Genomic DNA, 18569 nt, shown 5'->3' with positions numbered 1-18569 from the left:
TGCCCTATATCTGAAGGCACTCAAGGGCAGGTTGGATGAAGCGCTGGGCAGCCTCAGCTGGTGGATGGCAGCTCTGCCCACAGCAGCAAGGTTGGAACTGGATGGGCTTTAAGGTCCCCTCCAACCTAAGCCATTCTATGATTCTATTATTAATCTTTGACCAAAACTAGCACTAATTGGATGTTTTCAGCTCTGGAAGAAAGCAAGACAGAGGATTGCTAAAGCAGGAAGCACAGGTCCCATTATCAATAGCACTCTTTCTGACTTGGCTGCCAGTCCGAAAGTTTTGAACTATTTTAGGAGTATTAACACCACAAAAGCAGGAAGTGTTAAGGAAGAACGATGCATCTTTTTAGCCAACGGCAGAAATAGCTTCAGCATTCCCTCTGACAAGATACATGAACAATCAGCTTTTCAAGAGAACATGGAGACAGTGATACAGCTGAGAGAAAATGTAACTATGTGAACACAGCCATTTCTCATAGAGATTACTCGTGCATATGCTAAAAAGCAAGAGCCACGTGGACAAAGCCCTGAGCAACATGGTCTGTTGGGCAGAAGACTGGCATGGGGACCTCTTGAGCACGCCTCAACCTGAATAACACCACACTGTTTCTGTTGCTTTCCAAGAGCAGCAGAATGAAGGATCTCATTAGGAATACAAGCTACAAGTACAGAAGTACTCAGCTGAAGCCGTCCTTTACTGAACACACAATTTCTTAAAATAGCTTTTCCAATACTCTTCAGCTTGTTTTTGACGTTACCTCTTTGCATGCAAATTTCTAATTCTTTAGCTCTTCTTTGCTATTTTTTAGTGTAGCACTTGTATATTGCTCCACTTGTCCTATAAACACACTTCAGGACTTAGGAGTGTTGTCACAATTTCACCATCTCTGAGCTCCTCCATCTCTGAGCATAAGTCCAATTGTCCTTGTACTTATTTCTCCTTCCAGAGCAGCCCTGCTGATCTCCCCACACCCTTGAAGAAGGAAATAAGAATGGAGAGTACCCTGAAACACATTAAATGTTTCAGCATGAATTACAATGTGTCCTAGGTAAACCACAAAATCAAAATCACAGAGTTCAATTGCTATTTCTAATCTTGTTTAGCGCTGCTTCTTAGGCACTGAAAGCTGCACTTCTTGAGTGAACACACAGACACCTTTCCTTTCATTCCTCTATTCAGTAAGCTGTATTTCTTTCTTACATCCTATTTTCTTGATCTTTTCTTCCCTCCCCTCACCCCCATCGGTACATTGTATCTACACTCATCTTGCACCAACAGCCTCTGAATGTCGAAGTGTGCAAAGTGAGCTGCTGTGTCCCAAACTTTGTGTAACCCCAGCAGCAGAGGCCAGCTGACCTCATCCTAGTGCTGGGAGAGCCCTGGATGGAGGCACGGTACAAGAGCAGGGCCCGGGGAGCAGAGCAGCGGCGCTGCCCTGTGAGGGACTGGTGCTGAGGGAGCTGTGGGTGGGCCCAGGCGTTCTGTGCTTTGCTGCTACAGGTCTTCCAATTCATCTGCAGGTGTCACAGCTTGTGTGCTCCAAAGGCTGCTCCAGCGTGCAAACTGAGTGTGCAACATCAGATGTGAGAAGCAAACTCCGACCCTTAAAGAATGATAGAATCATCGGAATCGTTAAAGGCCATCTAGACCAACTTCCCTGCCATGAATCATCACATCTACAGGTCCATCAGCTTGCTCAGCACCCCATCCAGACTGGACCTTAAATGCTTCCAGAAACAGGGCATCCACCACCACTCTGGGCAACCTTTTCCAGTGCCTCACTGACCTTATTGTAAAAAAACAAAAACAAAAACAACAACCTTCTTCCTTACATCCAGTTTAAATCTCCCCTCTTTTAGTTTCAAAACACTTCCCCTTGTTCTATCCCAACACACCCTGCTAAAGAGTCCATCCCCTTTCCTGTAGCTCCTGTTAGATACTGAAAGGCCACTGTTCAGTTTCCCCGGAGCCTTTCCACAGCCCCAGCCTCAGCCTGTCCTCGTAGGAGAGGGGTTCCATCCTTTGAATCATTTTTGTGGCCCTCCTTTGGGTATGTTCCAACAGTTACATGTCTCTCCTGTATTGAGGACTCCACACCTGGACACAGAACTACAAGTGAGGTCTCACAGTGCAGAGCAGAGGGGCAGGATCATTCCCTCACCCTGCTGGCCATGCTGCTTTGGATGCAGCCCAGGATGCGGTTGGCTTTCTGGGCTGTGAGGGCACACTGCTGTTTATGTCCAGCTCAACACCCAGAAACAGCAGCGCAAGCACAGCCCGAGTCCCTGTGCTCCTGCAGATGTGCAGCTTCTCTCCTGGACGCTCTCTAGAGGTGATGCCATCCAGTAACCCCCATCTGGACAACACGAGGTGAGCTCCAGACGGAGTTACACGTGAAGTCCAGAGATTTCCATCCCTTGCAAACCTCCTCGGGCTTTCACCTGCGCTAACCACAAAGCAGTTACAACTTCGGAAAGTCGCAGCCCACGTTCTCCATTCCCCACCACGACCTACAACCGTAACCCCGGGCCCTCTCACGCGGCGCCGCGGCGGCCTCCAACCGGCGGAGTAGCGGCGGCTCCGCCCCGGGCGCACCGCGTGCTCGAAGCCCGCCCCGGAGGCGGTCTGGCGGCGGCGGGAGGAAGGCGCGCAGGGGCGGGGGCCTCGTCCGGCGGGCCCTGGCTGGCGGCCGGCGGTCACGCTGCCTCCGGAGCCGCCGCCGCTTCGCCTCCGCGCCGGGGCCGCGCCGCGCCGCGCCCGGGATTGGCTGGGCGGCCGCGTCGTCCCAGAATGCAGCGCATGGCGCGTCATTGAAGAGAGACCATGATGGCGGCGGCCGTGGCGGCAGGGGGGGCCCCCGAGGTGATCGCCCAGCTGGAGAACGCGGCCAAAGTGCTCATGGTGAGGCGGCCGGCCGGCGCCGCCGCTCCCCTTTCCCTTCCCTTCTTCTCCGTCCCCGTCCTCCCTCCGCCGGACAGACCCTCCTCCCTCCTAGTGCCCGCGGGTCCGCCCGGGGCGCGCTGCCCGCCGCTCGGAGCCGGGCAGGGGCGGGCCGCGCCGCTCCGCTTCCGGAGCTCTCCCGGCGCCGAGGCGAGCGCGGCACCTGGGGGAGCGGGATGCTGCCGGGCCGGGCCCGGTGGTGCGCGGCGGGCGCTGGGCACCGTGCCGCTGCGGGGTGAGGCCGCGGCGCGGGGCACGCAGCCGGCCCGGCGGTGGGTCGCCCCGAGACGCGGCGTTCTGCGCCGCGTAAAAGTTTTTCGTCCCCGTGGACCTAAAGCGGCGCGCTGCCCCGCGCCGTCCTTCGTGCGGAGCTGCGTGATGTCCCGCGCGCCGCGGAGCGTGGCGGCGGCGCTGGGCTGGCTGGGTACTACTCTCGATAATATCCGGAGTCCGAGATGGTGCGGTGTTTCCAGTGCTTTGTGTCTGTGCTAGGGAGCCCGGTGCTGCGTGCCCCCCGGCCTGGCAGTGCCACCGAGGGAACGCGTTGTGGTGTAGTGTTAATAAAAGTGCTGGTACTGGGAGAAAGTACCAGGCTCCTGTGGCACTGCTTGTGTTCCCGATGAAGAGCAGATGCCAGACTCTCTGGTCAAGCAGACACGGGTGTTAGGATCTTTGGTGATAAAGGTAATGGGCGCACAGCTGGCTGAATGTGAGCCAGCAGTGTGCCCCGGTGGTTAAGATGGCCAACAGTATCCTGGCTTGTACTAGCAATAGTGCAGTGAACAGGAGCAGGGAGGGGATCATCCTTCTGCACTCGTCTCTGGTGGGGCGACACCTTGAGTGCCGTGTCCAGTTTTGGGCCCCTCGCTATATTAGAAGAAAGATATTGAGGCCCTGGAGTGTGTCCTTCTCTGGGCAGTGGAGCTGTGAAGGCACTGAAGCACATGAATTCTTATGGGGAGCAGCTGAGGGATCTGGGATTGTTCAGTCTGGAGAAGAGGAGGCGCAGGGCTTACTGCGCTCTACAGCACCTGAAGGGAGGTTGTGTTGAGGTGAAGGTCAGCTCTTCTCCCAGGTAACAGTGATAGGAGGAGACGCAAATGGCCTCAGGTTGAGCCAGGGAAGGTTCTTCTCAGAAACAGTGGTGAGGCACAGGCTGCCCAGGGAGGTGGTGCAGTCATCGTTTCTGGAGGTATTCAAGAAATGTGGAGATGTGGAACTGAGGGACATGGTTAGTGGGCATGGTTTGATGGTAAGGCTGGGTAATCTTAGTGGTCTTTTCCAACCTTAATGATTATGTGATCTCTCCCACTCTTCCTCCAGCCTACATCTGTGTGAACATGGACTCGTTGCAGCTCTTAGCTGCTGGTTTGCTTGTTGTAGTTTTTTCTCCACTGTTGCTCTCAGAAGACCCATGGGCAGCATGAAAATGGCAGGAGTCAGTTAAGTCCCTGCTCCCTGTGAAGCCATGTGAAGCAGGCATTTCTGGAGACTGTCTGGGGCTGAGGAGCCCACACCAAGCCTGGGGCTGGCCAGGGAGGCTGCAAGAGCTGCTCAGGGTTCTGCCCTGTGCTCTGTGTTTCTGGGGGTCTCTGGGGCTCCTTGGAAGAGCTCAACCTGGCTGCTGTGAGGCTATATGGTGCTCGGTATAGGGCCCTAGCCCTGAAGGGCTGTGCATGCTGTGTCCGCACCTTCTCAGCAGCTGTGAGCATACTGCAAAATCCTGCTGCAGGATAGCACCTGGGTAGTGATAACCTTCATTTACATTTTCTCTGCCCCTTGGTGAGATCTGTGAAGGGTCTTCTGGGAGCTGGGGGCAATGGGTAATGATGTGTGGCAGTTGGGAGGCACAAAGCCATTAAACAACATGATAGGATTAGTTTGAAAGGTGAAAAATACCTTAGGGGAGGGTGGTGAAACTGGTGCTGATAGTGGAGGCAGTCTGGGGACTGGCACCTTGGAGGGAGCCATAGCTGAAAACTGGGAGAGGGCAGAGCTGTGAATGCTTGAAGAGGGCAGGGAATGGCTGGGAGACTGGAGGAGGAGATGTCACCCTGGGTAGGTGACACTGGCAACAGGCTTGGTCCTCTGCATGGCTGTGAGGACACCAGAGGAGCTGCGTGGTAGCAGAGCAGGGAGTCATTGTAGTTTGCATCATTTCATACTGAAATACTGAGCTGTAGGGGAATTGTGGACTAGAGGAATTCAGGTATGCTAATAGTAATTATAAAAAAAAAAAAGTAAAAACATTCAATTAACCTTCCTTGAGGGTAAGTATTGACTACTTTGAGCTCTCTAAATCTCTGATATTAGATGTTTTGATAATTCTATTTTTATTGCTCTGGGTGAGTAGAGATTTGCTTTGGAAAACTACTTTCTGTGTGTCAGGTATGGGATATTTTTATTCTGACCTCACAAACTGCTGATCCTTATGGGCCTTACAGACCATGGTATGCAGCTTGTGAGAAGTGGAAGGATGTCAGTGTATTCTCTCTCCTACAGCTGTTTAAGAGCCCTTGTCCTTTGTTGCTGTAATGCCTTTCTGCAGATTCTGGGTAGCCTTCGTTCAGAAGGCAGGGTTTGCAAAAAGATTGAAATTTGGTGCAAGTTAGAGCTGTTAAAAAGATAAGTCTGAGTTGTCATTAGCTTCCAAATATGGCTTTGAATGCCAGTCCTATAGCGGTGTTCTTTGGTGTGTGCATTTGTCATATTAAAAAGTAGGCACTTGTGAAACTTGATTCCTTTTCAAACTGTGTGTGTTTGAAGCTCCCCACAGTGCCTCATAACTTAAAACCTGATGTGCTGTGGAGCAGTGCCATGACTGATGGGTGCCTTTGCCCTGAGTGACTTCGGCTCAGTGAGGGCCATGCATAGCTGTGTCTGTATGAACGAAGCTTAGAGCAGTGCTGCTGTGTTTCCAAACAGCACGGCATCCCTTGGCTGTAACATATGGATTCCATCTCTTATGTCCTGTTTAGCTCAGGTGGTAATTAGTGCTGAATGTAATTAGTACCAGTTAAGCACTGTTTTAATAACTGCCTTTGTGGATTAGGAGGATAAGTTGCACCATCTTGAAGGTTTTTTCCAACTGAAATAACTGTGATTAAGGAAAGACATGCGTACTTCATCCTGTAGGTGATGGAGTCTGAAGTGTGCATAAGACTTTAGGTATTGCTGACAGATTGCAGCTGTTTGAGCAAATGATGTTCTCTGTCACATGCATCTAAATTCACAGCTGGTTCTTGCCTGGCCCCTTCTGGAAAGGGATGTTCTGTTCCCACCTGCAGTTCCACCTTCTCCCTTGTGACCCTGTGCTGAACATATTAATATTGCAAAGAGGACACAAGAATTAAGCAAGGGAATGGATTTCTGTCAGGTTAGCAAGATGAATTGATGATCTCTGCAGCCATTTAAATTGCAGAGCTAGCACAAGGAGGGGGCTGAAATTAGATTGTTGGACATGTGCAGGGCTGCTGTGCCCCATTAGCACTGCTGAGCTGTCAGCTTGGCTGCGTTGCATCATACACCTTCGCTGTAAAATTAACTTGCCAGCTCAGGCTGGCTGGGTACTGGAAATGCCAGGCTTTCCTTAGAGATGCATAGTGAAAAGACAAGAGGTTACAGGTTTCAGAGAGGGAAATTCCAGCTGCACAGAAGGAAGAAATTTGCACAGTAAGTGTGCCTGGGGGAGGCAGTGAAGCAGGCTGCTTGCTATGGGATCTCTCATCTTTGGGGAAATCTAAAACTTGACTGAATGAGACCGTGAGCAACCTGATCCAACTTTGAAGCACGTTCTCTTTTTGGCAGCAGTTTGAGCTGAGCAGTGTGCAGAGGTCCCTGTCATCCTCAGCTCTTCTGTGTGGTGTGGTTTCATTAAAGGGTGGGTTCTAGAACACCTGAGCGAAGGCTTTTGCAGAATTCCCTTATTAACACGTTTTTAAATGTTCTGGTCTTTTGGGGGCTGACAGTGGAGGGAATTCATACATTTTTCTCTTCTTGGGGACTTCTCTGTTTGGGATGTCTGTTGTCCTTCCAAGGGGGATGTCAGGATGAAGCTGATAGTCTGACACTGTCAAATTATGTTCTCTTTCAGATGTTTCAGTAAGTTGGTAGAACAGCAGCATAAAGGAGCATGTCAGTATTCTTAAAACTTTATAACAAATTGTTTGTAACATCTGTCCTGACAGTTTGTAGGGGGTTTTCTTTTCACCTGTCTTCCTTGGAGTTTAGGGTGACACTCCTCCTTCCACAAAGAAGTTCCGTTTCTCATGGCATCTTGTCTTCTCTGGGGCAGTTTCTCAGATTTTGACTCTTGAGTAATAGTAAAGATGAGAGGAAGAGATGGAGCAGCTCTGATTATATTATAGCAGGTTACCTGTTGGAAGGAATCCAGACTGATGAATCATTTAAATGCTGAGACTTGCTAAAGTCTTCCAGGTCATCATCTGGCAAGGCTAGCTGGATATATGCCGTAATATTATGGCTGGATTAGACCAGACCTCTGCCCAGCTGAGTTCTGTTTCCAACTGTAACCTGTGGCCGCTGATTTAGAAGAAAGACCTGAAAAAAAAAAAAAAAAAAAAAAAAGGTACTGGTATGTACTTCACCATGTTAAAGTTAGTATTTTTCAAGAGCTCTAGGTAGCATTATTGTTTATAATGACTGTTGATGAACTTTTCACAGAATGGCCAGGGTTGGAAGGGACTTCAAGGATCATGAATCTCCAACCCCCCTGCCACATGCAGGGCCACCAACCTCCCCATTTAATACTAGACCAGGCTGCCCAGGGCCCCATCCAATGTGGCCTTGAACACCTCCAGGGACACAACCTCTCTGGGCAGCCTGTTCCAGCACCTCACTACTCTCTCTGTAAAGAATTTCCCCCTGACATCCAACCTAAATCTTCCCTCTCTCAACTTAAAACCATTTCCCCTCGTCCTGCTGTTATCTACCCTTTCAAAGGGTTGGTTCCCCTCCTTTTTGTAGGCTCCCTTTAGGTACTGAAAGGCTGCAATGAGGTCACCCTGCAGCCTTCTCCAGACTGAACGAGCCCAGTTCCCTCAGCCTGTTATCATAGGGAAGGTGCTCCAGTCCCCTGATCATCTTCGTGGCTCTCCTCTGGACCCTCTCCAACAGCTCCCTGTCTTTCTTGTATTGGGGGCTCCAGACCTGGACACAGTACTCCAGACGGGGCCTCACAAGAACAGAGTAGAGGGGGACAATCACCTCCCTGTCCCTGCTGGCCACCCTTCTTCTCACCCCTGATGGAGCCCAGGATACCATTTGCCTTCTGAGCCGCAAGAGCACACTGCTGGCTCATGTTAAGTTTTTCATCTATCAAGACCCCCAGATCCTTCTCCGCAGGGCTGCTCTCAAGGACCGCTCCTTCCAGTCTGTACGGATGCCTGGCATTCCTCCGCCCAAGTGCAAAACTCTGCACTTTGCCATGTTGAACCTCATCAGGTTCACCCTGGCCCACCTTTCCAGCCTCTCGAGGTCCCTCTGAATGGCATCCCTTCCTTCCACCGTGTCAACCACACCGCTCAGCTTGGTGTCATCAGCAAACTTGCTGAGGGTGCACTCGATTCTGTCATCGATGTCATTGATAAAGATGTTAAAGAGCTCCAGTCCCAAGACAGACCCCTGGGGGATGCCGCTCGTTACCGGCCTCCACCTGGACGTAGAGCCATTGATGACCACCCTCTGTCTGCGGCCTTTCCACCAGTTTCTTATCCATTGAGTGGTCCACCCATCAAATCCACATTCCTCCAATTTGGAGATGAGGATGTGGTGGAGGACCATGTCAAAGGCCTTGCTCAAGTGCAGTAAATGACGTCGGTCGCCTTTCCCTTGTCCACTGATGCCGTCACTCCATTATAGAAGGCCACCAGATTGGTCAAGCATGACCTTCCCCTGGTGAAGCTGTGCTGGCTGTCTTGGATCACACACTCATTCCTTGTGTAATCAAGCATGTCATCCAGGATGATCTGTTCCATGATCTTCCCAGGCACAGAGCTGAGACTCACTGGCCTGTAGTTCCCGGGGTCCTCCTTGCTCCCTTTCTTGAAAATGTGACAGTGAAGGCAGTGACCCTTCCTCCAGTCATCTGGCACCTCACCAGTCAGCCACCACTTTCCAAATATGATGGAGAGCAGCTCGGCAACCACCTCAGCCCGCTCCTCCAGAACCCTGGGATGCACTGCAGTTTTTTTTCCATTAACGTATCTGGTTGTTTCTGGAATATATATTTATTTTTCTTATTTTTTTGCATTATACCTGTTTAGCAGTAATGAGTTTCACTTGTGTTTGAGGGAGGGAACAGCCCAAAACATTGTTTTACTTCAGAGAAGTCTGCTGTTTGATATCTAATTCATTCTTGAATTATGAGAAATAGCAAGTAGTTGGGTTTTCTTCTTCTGTCCTTGAATTTTTGTAGCTCTCTGCCATATTGTGCTCTCCAGTTACCTTTTACGTTCAGTCAGTTTTTCATGTAGGAGACGCCCCTAATTATCCCTGTGTTCCTCTGTAGCATTTTAGGTTTGTGACACTTTTTAAGATGTGCTGACCAGAATTGCATTCTTCTGCAGTGTAGGAGCATGAAGACTTTAGATGGTTGTAGATTTTTAGGGGGGGAATACAGAATTATACCTAACAGTATTTAACATTACACTTCTTTACTTCAGGTCATCGAGGTGGTGTTTTCAGCCATGCTCAAGCAGTCCAGATCTTCTGGAATTGCACTAAATAACTTAGAGTCCATCAGTGTGCATGTATGGTTTTCCTGCCTTTTGCTTGAGAACTGCTATGGTGGGTGCATTTTACAGTTCTCACAGTTCAGATTAAGTTGAGAAGATGAGAACATGCAGTGCACAACATGCTAATGAAACTTCTACCTGGGAGCAAACGTGCATGGAGTGTACCCAAAGCACACAGTGCTAAGGGTGAGAAATTGAGAACAGGAATGTGAAGGTTGGTGCTGGTTCTGAGATCTTTGGCAAACAAACCCAGCATCTAGTGAAACGGGATTCTTCGTGCTCACGGGAGGAGGATTCATCTTTTGAGCCAGTGATATTTCGTGCTCGTTGGATATGTCAGTGTTGCTTTAACATGTTTTTATGTGTAGTTCATGTTGTTAATAAAAATTCTGGGTGTCTGCATCTGGAATTGTCTATTGGGGAGCTTCATTAGCTGATGACTCCATCTGGATAATTGCTCTGCTGCTACCTACTGTTGTCTTCCCTTTAACCTGCTTCCTGAGTCTTATCCTTGTTGGAATAATCTGTGTTCATTAGTTAATTAACAACTTTCCATATGGAGGGGTGGGAGAAATCCTCCTGATAATTAAGTTGAGCTGATGCTGTCACAAACACCTAAGTAATACATTCCTTTCCATGAATTTCTGACATGGTTTTATTACTGAAAATTCTGTCTGGATTAGGCGTACCTGAGTGTTCTTCTGCTTGTATTTCCTGGCCTGATGCAAGGGTAGGATTTGATTATCATGTCTTCTTCCATTTTTCCCTTAGTAAAATGCATTCCTCATTGTGGCAGTTGTTCAGTGCTGCCCTTGGCTTTGCCCAGACATCAAGCAGCAGTGCACCACTGTGTGTGGGTGTTTGGGAACTGGATGCAGGGAGAAACAGAGTTGTCTTGTTTTAGCTGAAATTACTTTTGCTGCATTGCATTATTAACAATTCTGCTACCTTGACTGAGATGAAGAAGGTTGTCTGACCAAAATAAACTTTGGTCAAATTGTGCTGTTCAGCCCCTTAGCAAGGTAAACTTGTTTTCAGATCCAGGCTATTTTCTGGGGTTGGGTTTTTTTGTTATATTTTTAATGGAAAATGTATCTGAAGTTATTTGGCATAGTATAGGAGCAAGTGAGTGAGATTTTATAGCCTGTGTTACTCCAAGTCAGGTAGGCTTCTTCAGTGGTGCCTACTGGCTTACAACTGACATAACTGTGGAAGTGAATACTCAGAAAGACCGAAGGTGTATCATGATTTGTGTTCAGTGTTTCTCTTCCTGCAATCCAGTCGTGTTATATGCTGTGCAAAATGGTAGGGGCATTGAAAATGCCTCTCATCACAGAGTTGCCTGTACTTCCTTTGTGACTGTGAAATCAATAAGGAGCATAAAGGTGTTTTGCCATGGAATTTGTCTGACAGCAGAGCCTGAGGCTTCACAGGGCTTTCCAAGGTGAAGAACATCTGCAGTCCCAGGCTGGTAAATGCCATGCAGATATTGGCTGTGTCGTCAGGGAAGCCTAAACGAGTCCAGCAGCGAATGAGTGAAGAAAACCATTACGTGCCTTTTTGCTGGCTTAGTTATCTGCTATTCTGGTGAGCTGGACTGAGCTGGACTTCTCTTACAGAAAGACCTGTCTGTTGCCGAAGCGGGGAAGAGATAACATTAGTAATGTGTGACTAGTAGTGGAAGGTGAGGAGGGAGGGCTCCAGCTCTACATTGCCTTACTGGTGCTGCAGCTTTGGCGTTTTGCTAAGGCAGTGCCTGTTCACAACTGTTGGCATAGACCAGGATCCCATTGCTAGAAAGGAGAAGGGTGACACTAGCATTCTTCGTAGATGTTTTTGATATCTCTTAGTGGGAAGAGTTTTTCAGAAACGGGTATTTGGTAGCTTTTAAGACACTGAAGGGTGGTTGAGGCATGTTGAATTGGTGTTTTTTTTTTTCAGGCTGCTTTGGAAGGAGCTTGACTCTTTCACATCCCAAGTGAATATCTCAGCTGCTGGGATTTTTCACGTGAAGGAGGGCAGAGGTGACTTCCAGAGTTCACACAGCAGGTTGCAGCATCATTAATACAGAGTCTGAAGATCTGACAGTTGGGACAGTACTCCTGAGGCTGGTGTGTTGGCCTGCGCTCAAACTGTTGAGTTATGATCTTCTTTTTAATAATATTGCAATTAACAATAATTATTGTTAATGGTGTTAGTTACACAAACGGTATAGATGCTAACCTTACAACAGAAACAGTCATGTAAATACAACCCATGATGGCTGTGGTAGGTATGCATTGATCCATTACTGCAGAAATGCAGTCTTTCTATCACGTGGCAGCACAGAATAAATCGGACTGTTGTGCAGCCTGGCTGGAGACAGGGAGAGGCTGCGTGTGTTGGTGATATGGGACAAGTGGGCCAGCGTGGGGACCTCTCTCAGCAGGACATGGTCCTGGCAGATCTGTCTCTCTGCTGTTAGTCTCACTTTACAGCTTAGTTAGTTTCCTCTTGTGTTACACACCTGATCTTACAGCTACATTTAGTACTCTTGTCAGTGGTAGACTTAATGAGAAGTCCTCTGTAGCGGGGTATGTGTACTTATGTGTGTGTAGTAGAGTAACTGGAGGTCCTGAAATGGGAGGCCCGATCCATGGGATCTGTCTCTGATGCAACAGGACTGCAGCCTTGGGGGAAAAGAAAAAAGATGTTCTCCATTCTTGTGTCACTTGACTACAGGTGCTGGTTTGATACTAGGTGCCTTAAAGCTGAATTTGTGTGTTGTTAAAGCAGTGGCTGAAAAACTTTACCCTGATCCTATGTTCACAGAGCTTATGCCATTTTCTGCACTGATCATACATTTATTTTTTTTCCCCCTTAAGGTTACAGCCATTCACACTTAGGTGAGCACTACCATCTCTTCAGTCACAGGCTTCTACTCTTACTTCACTAATAACATTGGCCTTAGGTTGATTCTGTTTGACTTCTCTATTAACCGTGCTTTTTTGGTAGCTTCTTAGATGGCTAAAGTCTTGTATCATCATTGAGAGAATGTAAGAGGTTAACAGATTATGTGCATATCTCTTTTTCTGATGAGAAAAACATGAATAGAGGTTGCCCTACTTGTTGACAACAACAAAACCCAGCTTCCCAAAACCAAACATGTTGCTTTCTGAGGAATCAGGGAGGCTTAGCTGCAATACTGTTAGTGCATGAGGTTGTCTTAAATGGGATTAAGAACAGAAGCTGGGTTAGCTTCAGGATGGTGAATTGTTTATCAGAGAATATAGAAATATAACATTTTAGTATTGAAGAAATCATAATAATGTGTCAGGAGCTATTCTGATGGTTGTATTACAATAACATTGTCTTTAACAGCAATAAGAAAAAGTATGTAAAGATAAGCACATTTTACTTGCAGTCATTTTTCAGTGAGCATGTGGAGCCCTGGCACTGTTCAGAGTTTGAGGTTTAGGTAACTCGCCCTGGTTTTTTGGAGTGAACTTGGACATTTATTTTTAAGGGAGTCTATAAAAATTACCTCTTCTAAAGAAAACGGAAGCCCAAAATGTCTGCATATTAAAGAAAAAGATTTTATTTTCATAGAAGTGCTTTTTGAAGATCCTTTGCAAATATGTACTGCATGACTGCCCGTCTGTACGTGAGGTGGGGGATAAATAGAGACACAAACTTCAGTAACACACGGTTCAAGTTATGCGTGCAAGAGCAGAACAAATTAGTAAAATGCAGTAAAAATAAATGGCATCCTGTGTTCTAATGTGTATGTAGTACTAAATTTCATGTTTCTGTAGTTATATTTCTGATACGAGTGTTGTTTCTCATGTGTATTTTACCTGTCTGTCTGTAAGTTTCCATTAATAACAGTTAAAAGCTTTTAGTAAAAACACTTGGTATTTCAAGGCTTGTGATTTTGATAATACACGAAGCTAGAGGAGTTTTCCATATCAAACTGGGTTGTGCTTTGAAACTTTTAAAATTTATGTCACTTTTAATCAGCTCCTTCAAATTAACTATACTGGGGTGGAAAGGTTTTGAAATGTTAGCAAGGGCAGTGGAGAAGGAAGTGCTAAAACCTCAGTTCTGGAGCTGGGCAGCTGGCTGACATGTAGGCCTTTCCTCTGTAACTCGGTGGGAGGAAATGCCTTTTTGATGAGAAGCAAACTTTGAGCAACAAAAAAATGTGTCGTTATCTCAGTTTAAGTCTTTCACAGAGTAGTGATGTCCAACTGGGTGTTGGCAGAGGTGTTTTAGCATTGTGTAGGTGCCCTGCCACCGCTGCTGCCTCTGCCTCGCAGCCCGCATTGTATGCCTGCTGTCCTTGGCAGGAGCACTGACCTCCTTGGCCAGGTAGGTCTGTCAGTAGTTGCTGTAGCATGGGCTGTGGCACTGAGAGCTGCATGGTGCTTTCAGCCTCTTTTAGTCAGTTTGAGGAGCTCTAAACAGACGTGTGAGGTGGATATAATTGAGTGTGGATATAATTGTGTTTATCCTAAAGTTTTAACGCATGAGCAGTGTAGGAGTTGTGAGTGGCTTTTGCAGATGAACCCATGCTGACTACTTGCAGATAATGTAACCAAGAACTGTAGAACCATGACAGGCTTTTCTGGCTCTATGTGAGTTTGCAAACTTGTTCTGTCTCGAGGTTCAAGCAGTGGCTCTTACCTCTGGGATCTCCTGCTCCGTCTCGCTGTAGAAGGCTGTGTGTGAGGAAAACTAACACTGCCCTTGCAAAACAGGTGGTTATAGCTGTTGCTTCAACAAGTATGATTGAAAATTGGGCAACAGATGCTCCAGAACACTTCTGCTTCACTAAGAAGGCAGTTGCTGGCATTATTTGATGCATGGTTAGCCTACTAAAGAGGCTATATACATCATGTAAATCTCAGCTTGCGAGCATTAGGAAATGAAGAGTGCCATCAGCAGTGTAATTATGATCTGGTGTGTAGTGGGACAGGATCACAACAATGGCTCTTGACTTAAAATTTTGCCCTCAAATTCATTATCACAGTCCTGATTCTTGAGTTAAGCCTGTCTATACTATCTTATACATATGGTAATTTGAAATATAGAGTTGAGCTACTTGAATCTTCAAGTAGTGTCATCAAGGTGCAGGTGTGATTTCAGGGGCTGTGGATGTGTTGGGTTATATTCTACTGTTCCGCTGAAGCACTGCAACGTGCCATAGGTAAATTAACTGCCAGTTCCTGTGGTGGTTTAAGAACCTGCCATCTAAGTCTTCCTGCCATCCAGGATAATGGACTTGGGGCCTCTAGTTGAGATCCATTTATTTTCCATGCCTCCTTGCAAGTCCTATCCACTCTTCAAGCAGCAGGTCTTAGGTTCTTGTTCGATGGTGAAAAGCAAGCATGAACACTGGGAGCTGTGCCCACATGCAGCAATGGCTGTTTCCTCTGCAGACTGGTTATCACAAATTATGTATGTCAGGTGTGTTGTGCAGGTAAATGGATGCTAATTTCAAGGAAGAACTTGTAGTTCTGTGTCTTTGAGGCTCAAATTGTTACTAGAAAATAAAATCTCTGTAGTATTCATTGCTTATCTTAGATAGGAAGCTTGATCTCAGAAGACATTTTGATATTAATGGTAATCATTTACTTTGGCTCTCTCATCAATTAGCCTATATATATAGTATATAAATATAGACCATTGCAAAACTGAGGATAGATCTTATCACAACCACAATCATGGAATAGAATCATGGAATCCTTTGAGTTGGAATAGACCTTTAAAGGCCATCTAGTCCAACTCCTCTGAATGAACAGGGACAGCACAGCTCTCAGGTTGCCCAGGGTCTGATCCAGCCTCGCCTTGAAAGTCTCCAGGGACAAGGCATCAACCACATCTCTGGGCAACCTGTTCCAGTCCCTCACTACCGTCACTGTAAAAGATTTTTTCTTGATATATTTATAAATGTATAAAATGTGTCTTCTGTTCTGCTTGCAGAAGATTGCATTAAGTAGTTAAGCTGCAAAATACAAAATTAAATCTGATGAGAAGAAAAAAATCCTATTGTTAAGTCTGCATGAAAGCAAGGTGGTGAAGAACAGATGTGTAGGAAGTAATTCCTTGAGCAGTCATGCATTTGTTCCAAATATAAACTGAAAAATACTGGGCACTCTGAAGTTCAAATAATTCAACTGATAATCAGTTTGGGGAATATTTTTTTTTCATCCAGCATTTTTTTTTTTTAGTATCACTGTGTTGTTTCTATTGCACATCTGGTCAGAAGGCATCTATTGCATCTTTCTTAGCAATTTTCATAAACAACTTCATCTTTTAATTTGTTAAATGAGTTAGTGCTGTAATGTAAATGATTATCCCAAAGAGCAAGTGCAAAAGAAGTAACTGGAGCATGTGTAGGTCGATCTGAAAATAATGCCTCCCATTTTTTTTTCCATTGAAACTAGAGCAGACACAGTGAGCACAGTAACACTATGTGATGGAGCAGATTCTCTGCCACAAAGCACTGCCTTTCAACCATTAACAATGCATTTTCACCAGTGATGAACAAGATCTGCTTGCTGTGCTTGTAAAATTCTGCACCAGTGGAGGTAACCCATTGTTTCACAGTTGCTGTGATGGCATTGTTGATAGGAAAGTGTTGCTCGTGCAGTCTCATCTTTCACTGATGGGAGTCAGATGGTGCCAAATCCAGACCGTGTGGTGGGTATGGTAGGACAGTCCAGCCTAGATTGGCAGTGTTCTCCATGGTCTTCAAACTGGCATGGGGCCTGGCGTTATCGTGTTGTCATCTTCTCTGGCCTGACTCTTAAAGTTCAAGCTTCAGCTTAGTCAACATCATAATGTAGCAGGAAGAGCTGATGGTCTCTTTGGGTTCCAAGAAATCCAGATCACCCCTTCCCTATCCCAAAAGAAGTGCGTATCACTTTACCCACTGAGGGCATCTTGAACTTTTTCTTTGATGGGGAATTCATGTCACCACTCCTTGGACTGCTATTTTGACTCCAGCTTATCACGATGACACCAGATCTTGTCACTGTTTACTATGCTAGCTTGGTTTTTCTGCAGTAACTTAGCTGTTGTTCAGGGCTTTCACTTCTGTTTAGTGACAGATCTGAACTGGACAGATGAAGCTGCTGTCAGTACCTGTTGTCTAAACTGCTTCCTGGCCTGGTGCCCACAGCACAAATGTCTCATCTACTTGTGGAGTGGTTACTGAATGCTGCTGCCACGCATCTCTGTGCAGCCTGACTTGTTGGCTGGTGGAAGCCTCTCCACAGGTGGGCCGGGCATCCCTGCGTGGTTAGGTGTTGTTTCCTGGACCATGGGGTGAGCAGCTGGGAGAGGAGCACTGCCTGTCATCCAGCTGTCTGCCTGACTACTGTATTTGAGCTCTCTGTTAACTGTTTCAGTAATGCAGATGATGGTTATTGAATGTGTTGTGATGGTAGGAAAAAACTGTAAACTGTTGGGTTGGAGACTGAATCTGTGGATTGACTCCACAGCAGGCAGGATGATGCAGTGTTGGGATGTTGCTTGCCATGACTTTGGTACAATTAAACATAAATGTCCTTATTCTGGAATCTCATTTTTCTGTAAAAATGCATATTCGCTTACATAGAAGAGTGAATTTCCTAAGGTGGTCTTGCTTGTTTCTTTTAAGAGACAAAAGGTTTTCTTTGGATCTGGTAGTAGAGGAGGGAGTGTTGAGCATCCTAGTAGAAGTGCACAGTAAGTTAAGACTTTTCATTACTTAGATCTGTATAATGATTGTTTACATGGATGGAACAATATATTTAGCTTCCCTTAGCGCAACATGTGCACTACTCAAAAATATTGCTTGCTCTTGTATAATTCTGCTCATACTCACTGTCACATGGTATTCCCCTGCACATGCTTTGCAGGATTGCTCACGATCTCTCTGCTTTGCATATGGCTCTGTGTTGCTCAGCTCCATTGCTTGCAGGGAGGTGTTGGTGAGCCATCTGGGCTCCTTCACTCCGTGCCTTGCCTAGTGGTTGCTGTCAGCATGGTCCCAACCCAGTGGTGACCCTGCTGTCTGGGTGGCTCTTGCTTATACTTGTATATTGGTACAGATTCAGTTTCTTGTCTTTTTTAGGCTTCCAGACATCCCTCTGGCAGAGTTTAGACACCATTTGGAAGAACAGCTAATGTGTTTAATTGCTTTTTCTAAGATGATAATGGCCCGCAGGCTGCAGTTAGGGAACAGTTTTATCTTCCCTCTCGACTGCAGGGAAGGCAGATGCCCCTTTGTACCTAGGGAAGCTCACTTGGGGAGTTCAGGGTCAATTTCGTGAAGTCACACTGAATAGCAAGTTTCTTATTTCTACCCTTGTCTAGGTTGTGATTTACTTTTCTTGCAGACATAAACATTGCCTTTGGCAAGGCAGTTTCTTCTTGGCATCAGTAGTAGCAGGTACAAGTAATTTGATCTGTTTTAAATACAAGAGAAGTTGCTCAGGCATATTTGCTTTTTCTTAATGCTTCTAGTGTTGAGGCTGTGCTGCTCATAGGAGACATTTTTTGTAGGTGGAAATACTGTGGGTGTCAGCTTAAAACATTCCAATGCACTTTTCCTGTCTTCTCTTAAAAAGCAGTGAAATCTGGAGGAGGACATGATTGTTCTTTATGCTGTGCTAATTTGCCCATTTCCCTCTGGGTAATTGCAGGAGGATGCTCAATTGGTTGTATTCTGTGCTGTCGTGCCATAGCAGAAATCTGTGAAAAAGTAGAATTTGTCTCTAGCAAATTTTTCCGTCTGCAAGGAATACATTTTGTTCATTTCGTTCTTAATTGCTTTTACATAATCATGGGTGATTTATTTTTGCTTTTTTTTTTTTTTTTAAATATGATGCAGAAATAAG

The 18569-nt window shown here is 46.4% G+C and overlaps 1 protein-coding gene across 3 annotated transcripts in view; it reads left to right on the top strand.

Annotated features, from left to right (window-relative positions):
* The first annotated feature begins 2799 nt into the window (after positions 1 to 2799).
* The window catches only part of XPO4 (exportin 4), a 78310-nt gene continuing 62540 nt past the window's right edge, over positions 2800 to 18569 (top strand). The window contains exon 1 of one of the 3 annotated variants that reach the window (XM_042867138.1): positions 2800 to 2908. In XM_042867138.1, coding sequence (XP_042723072.1) covers positions 2831 to 2908 — 78 coding nt within the window. In that variant the 5' untranslated portion in view covers positions 2800 to 2830. The other 2 variants (XM_042867139.1, XM_042867140.1) reach the window with 2 other exon arrangements.

Source organism: Lagopus leucura, unplaced genomic scaffold, assembly GCF_019238085.1.
Source record: "Lagopus leucura isolate 7727_CA_CO unplaced genomic scaffold, USGS_WTPT01 Super-Scaffold_100001, whole genome shotgun sequence".
Lineage (NCBI taxonomy): Eukaryota > Metazoa > Chordata > Aves > Galliformes > Phasianidae > Lagopus > Lagopus leucura.
This window is presented reverse-complemented; position numbering and strand designations above follow the sequence as displayed.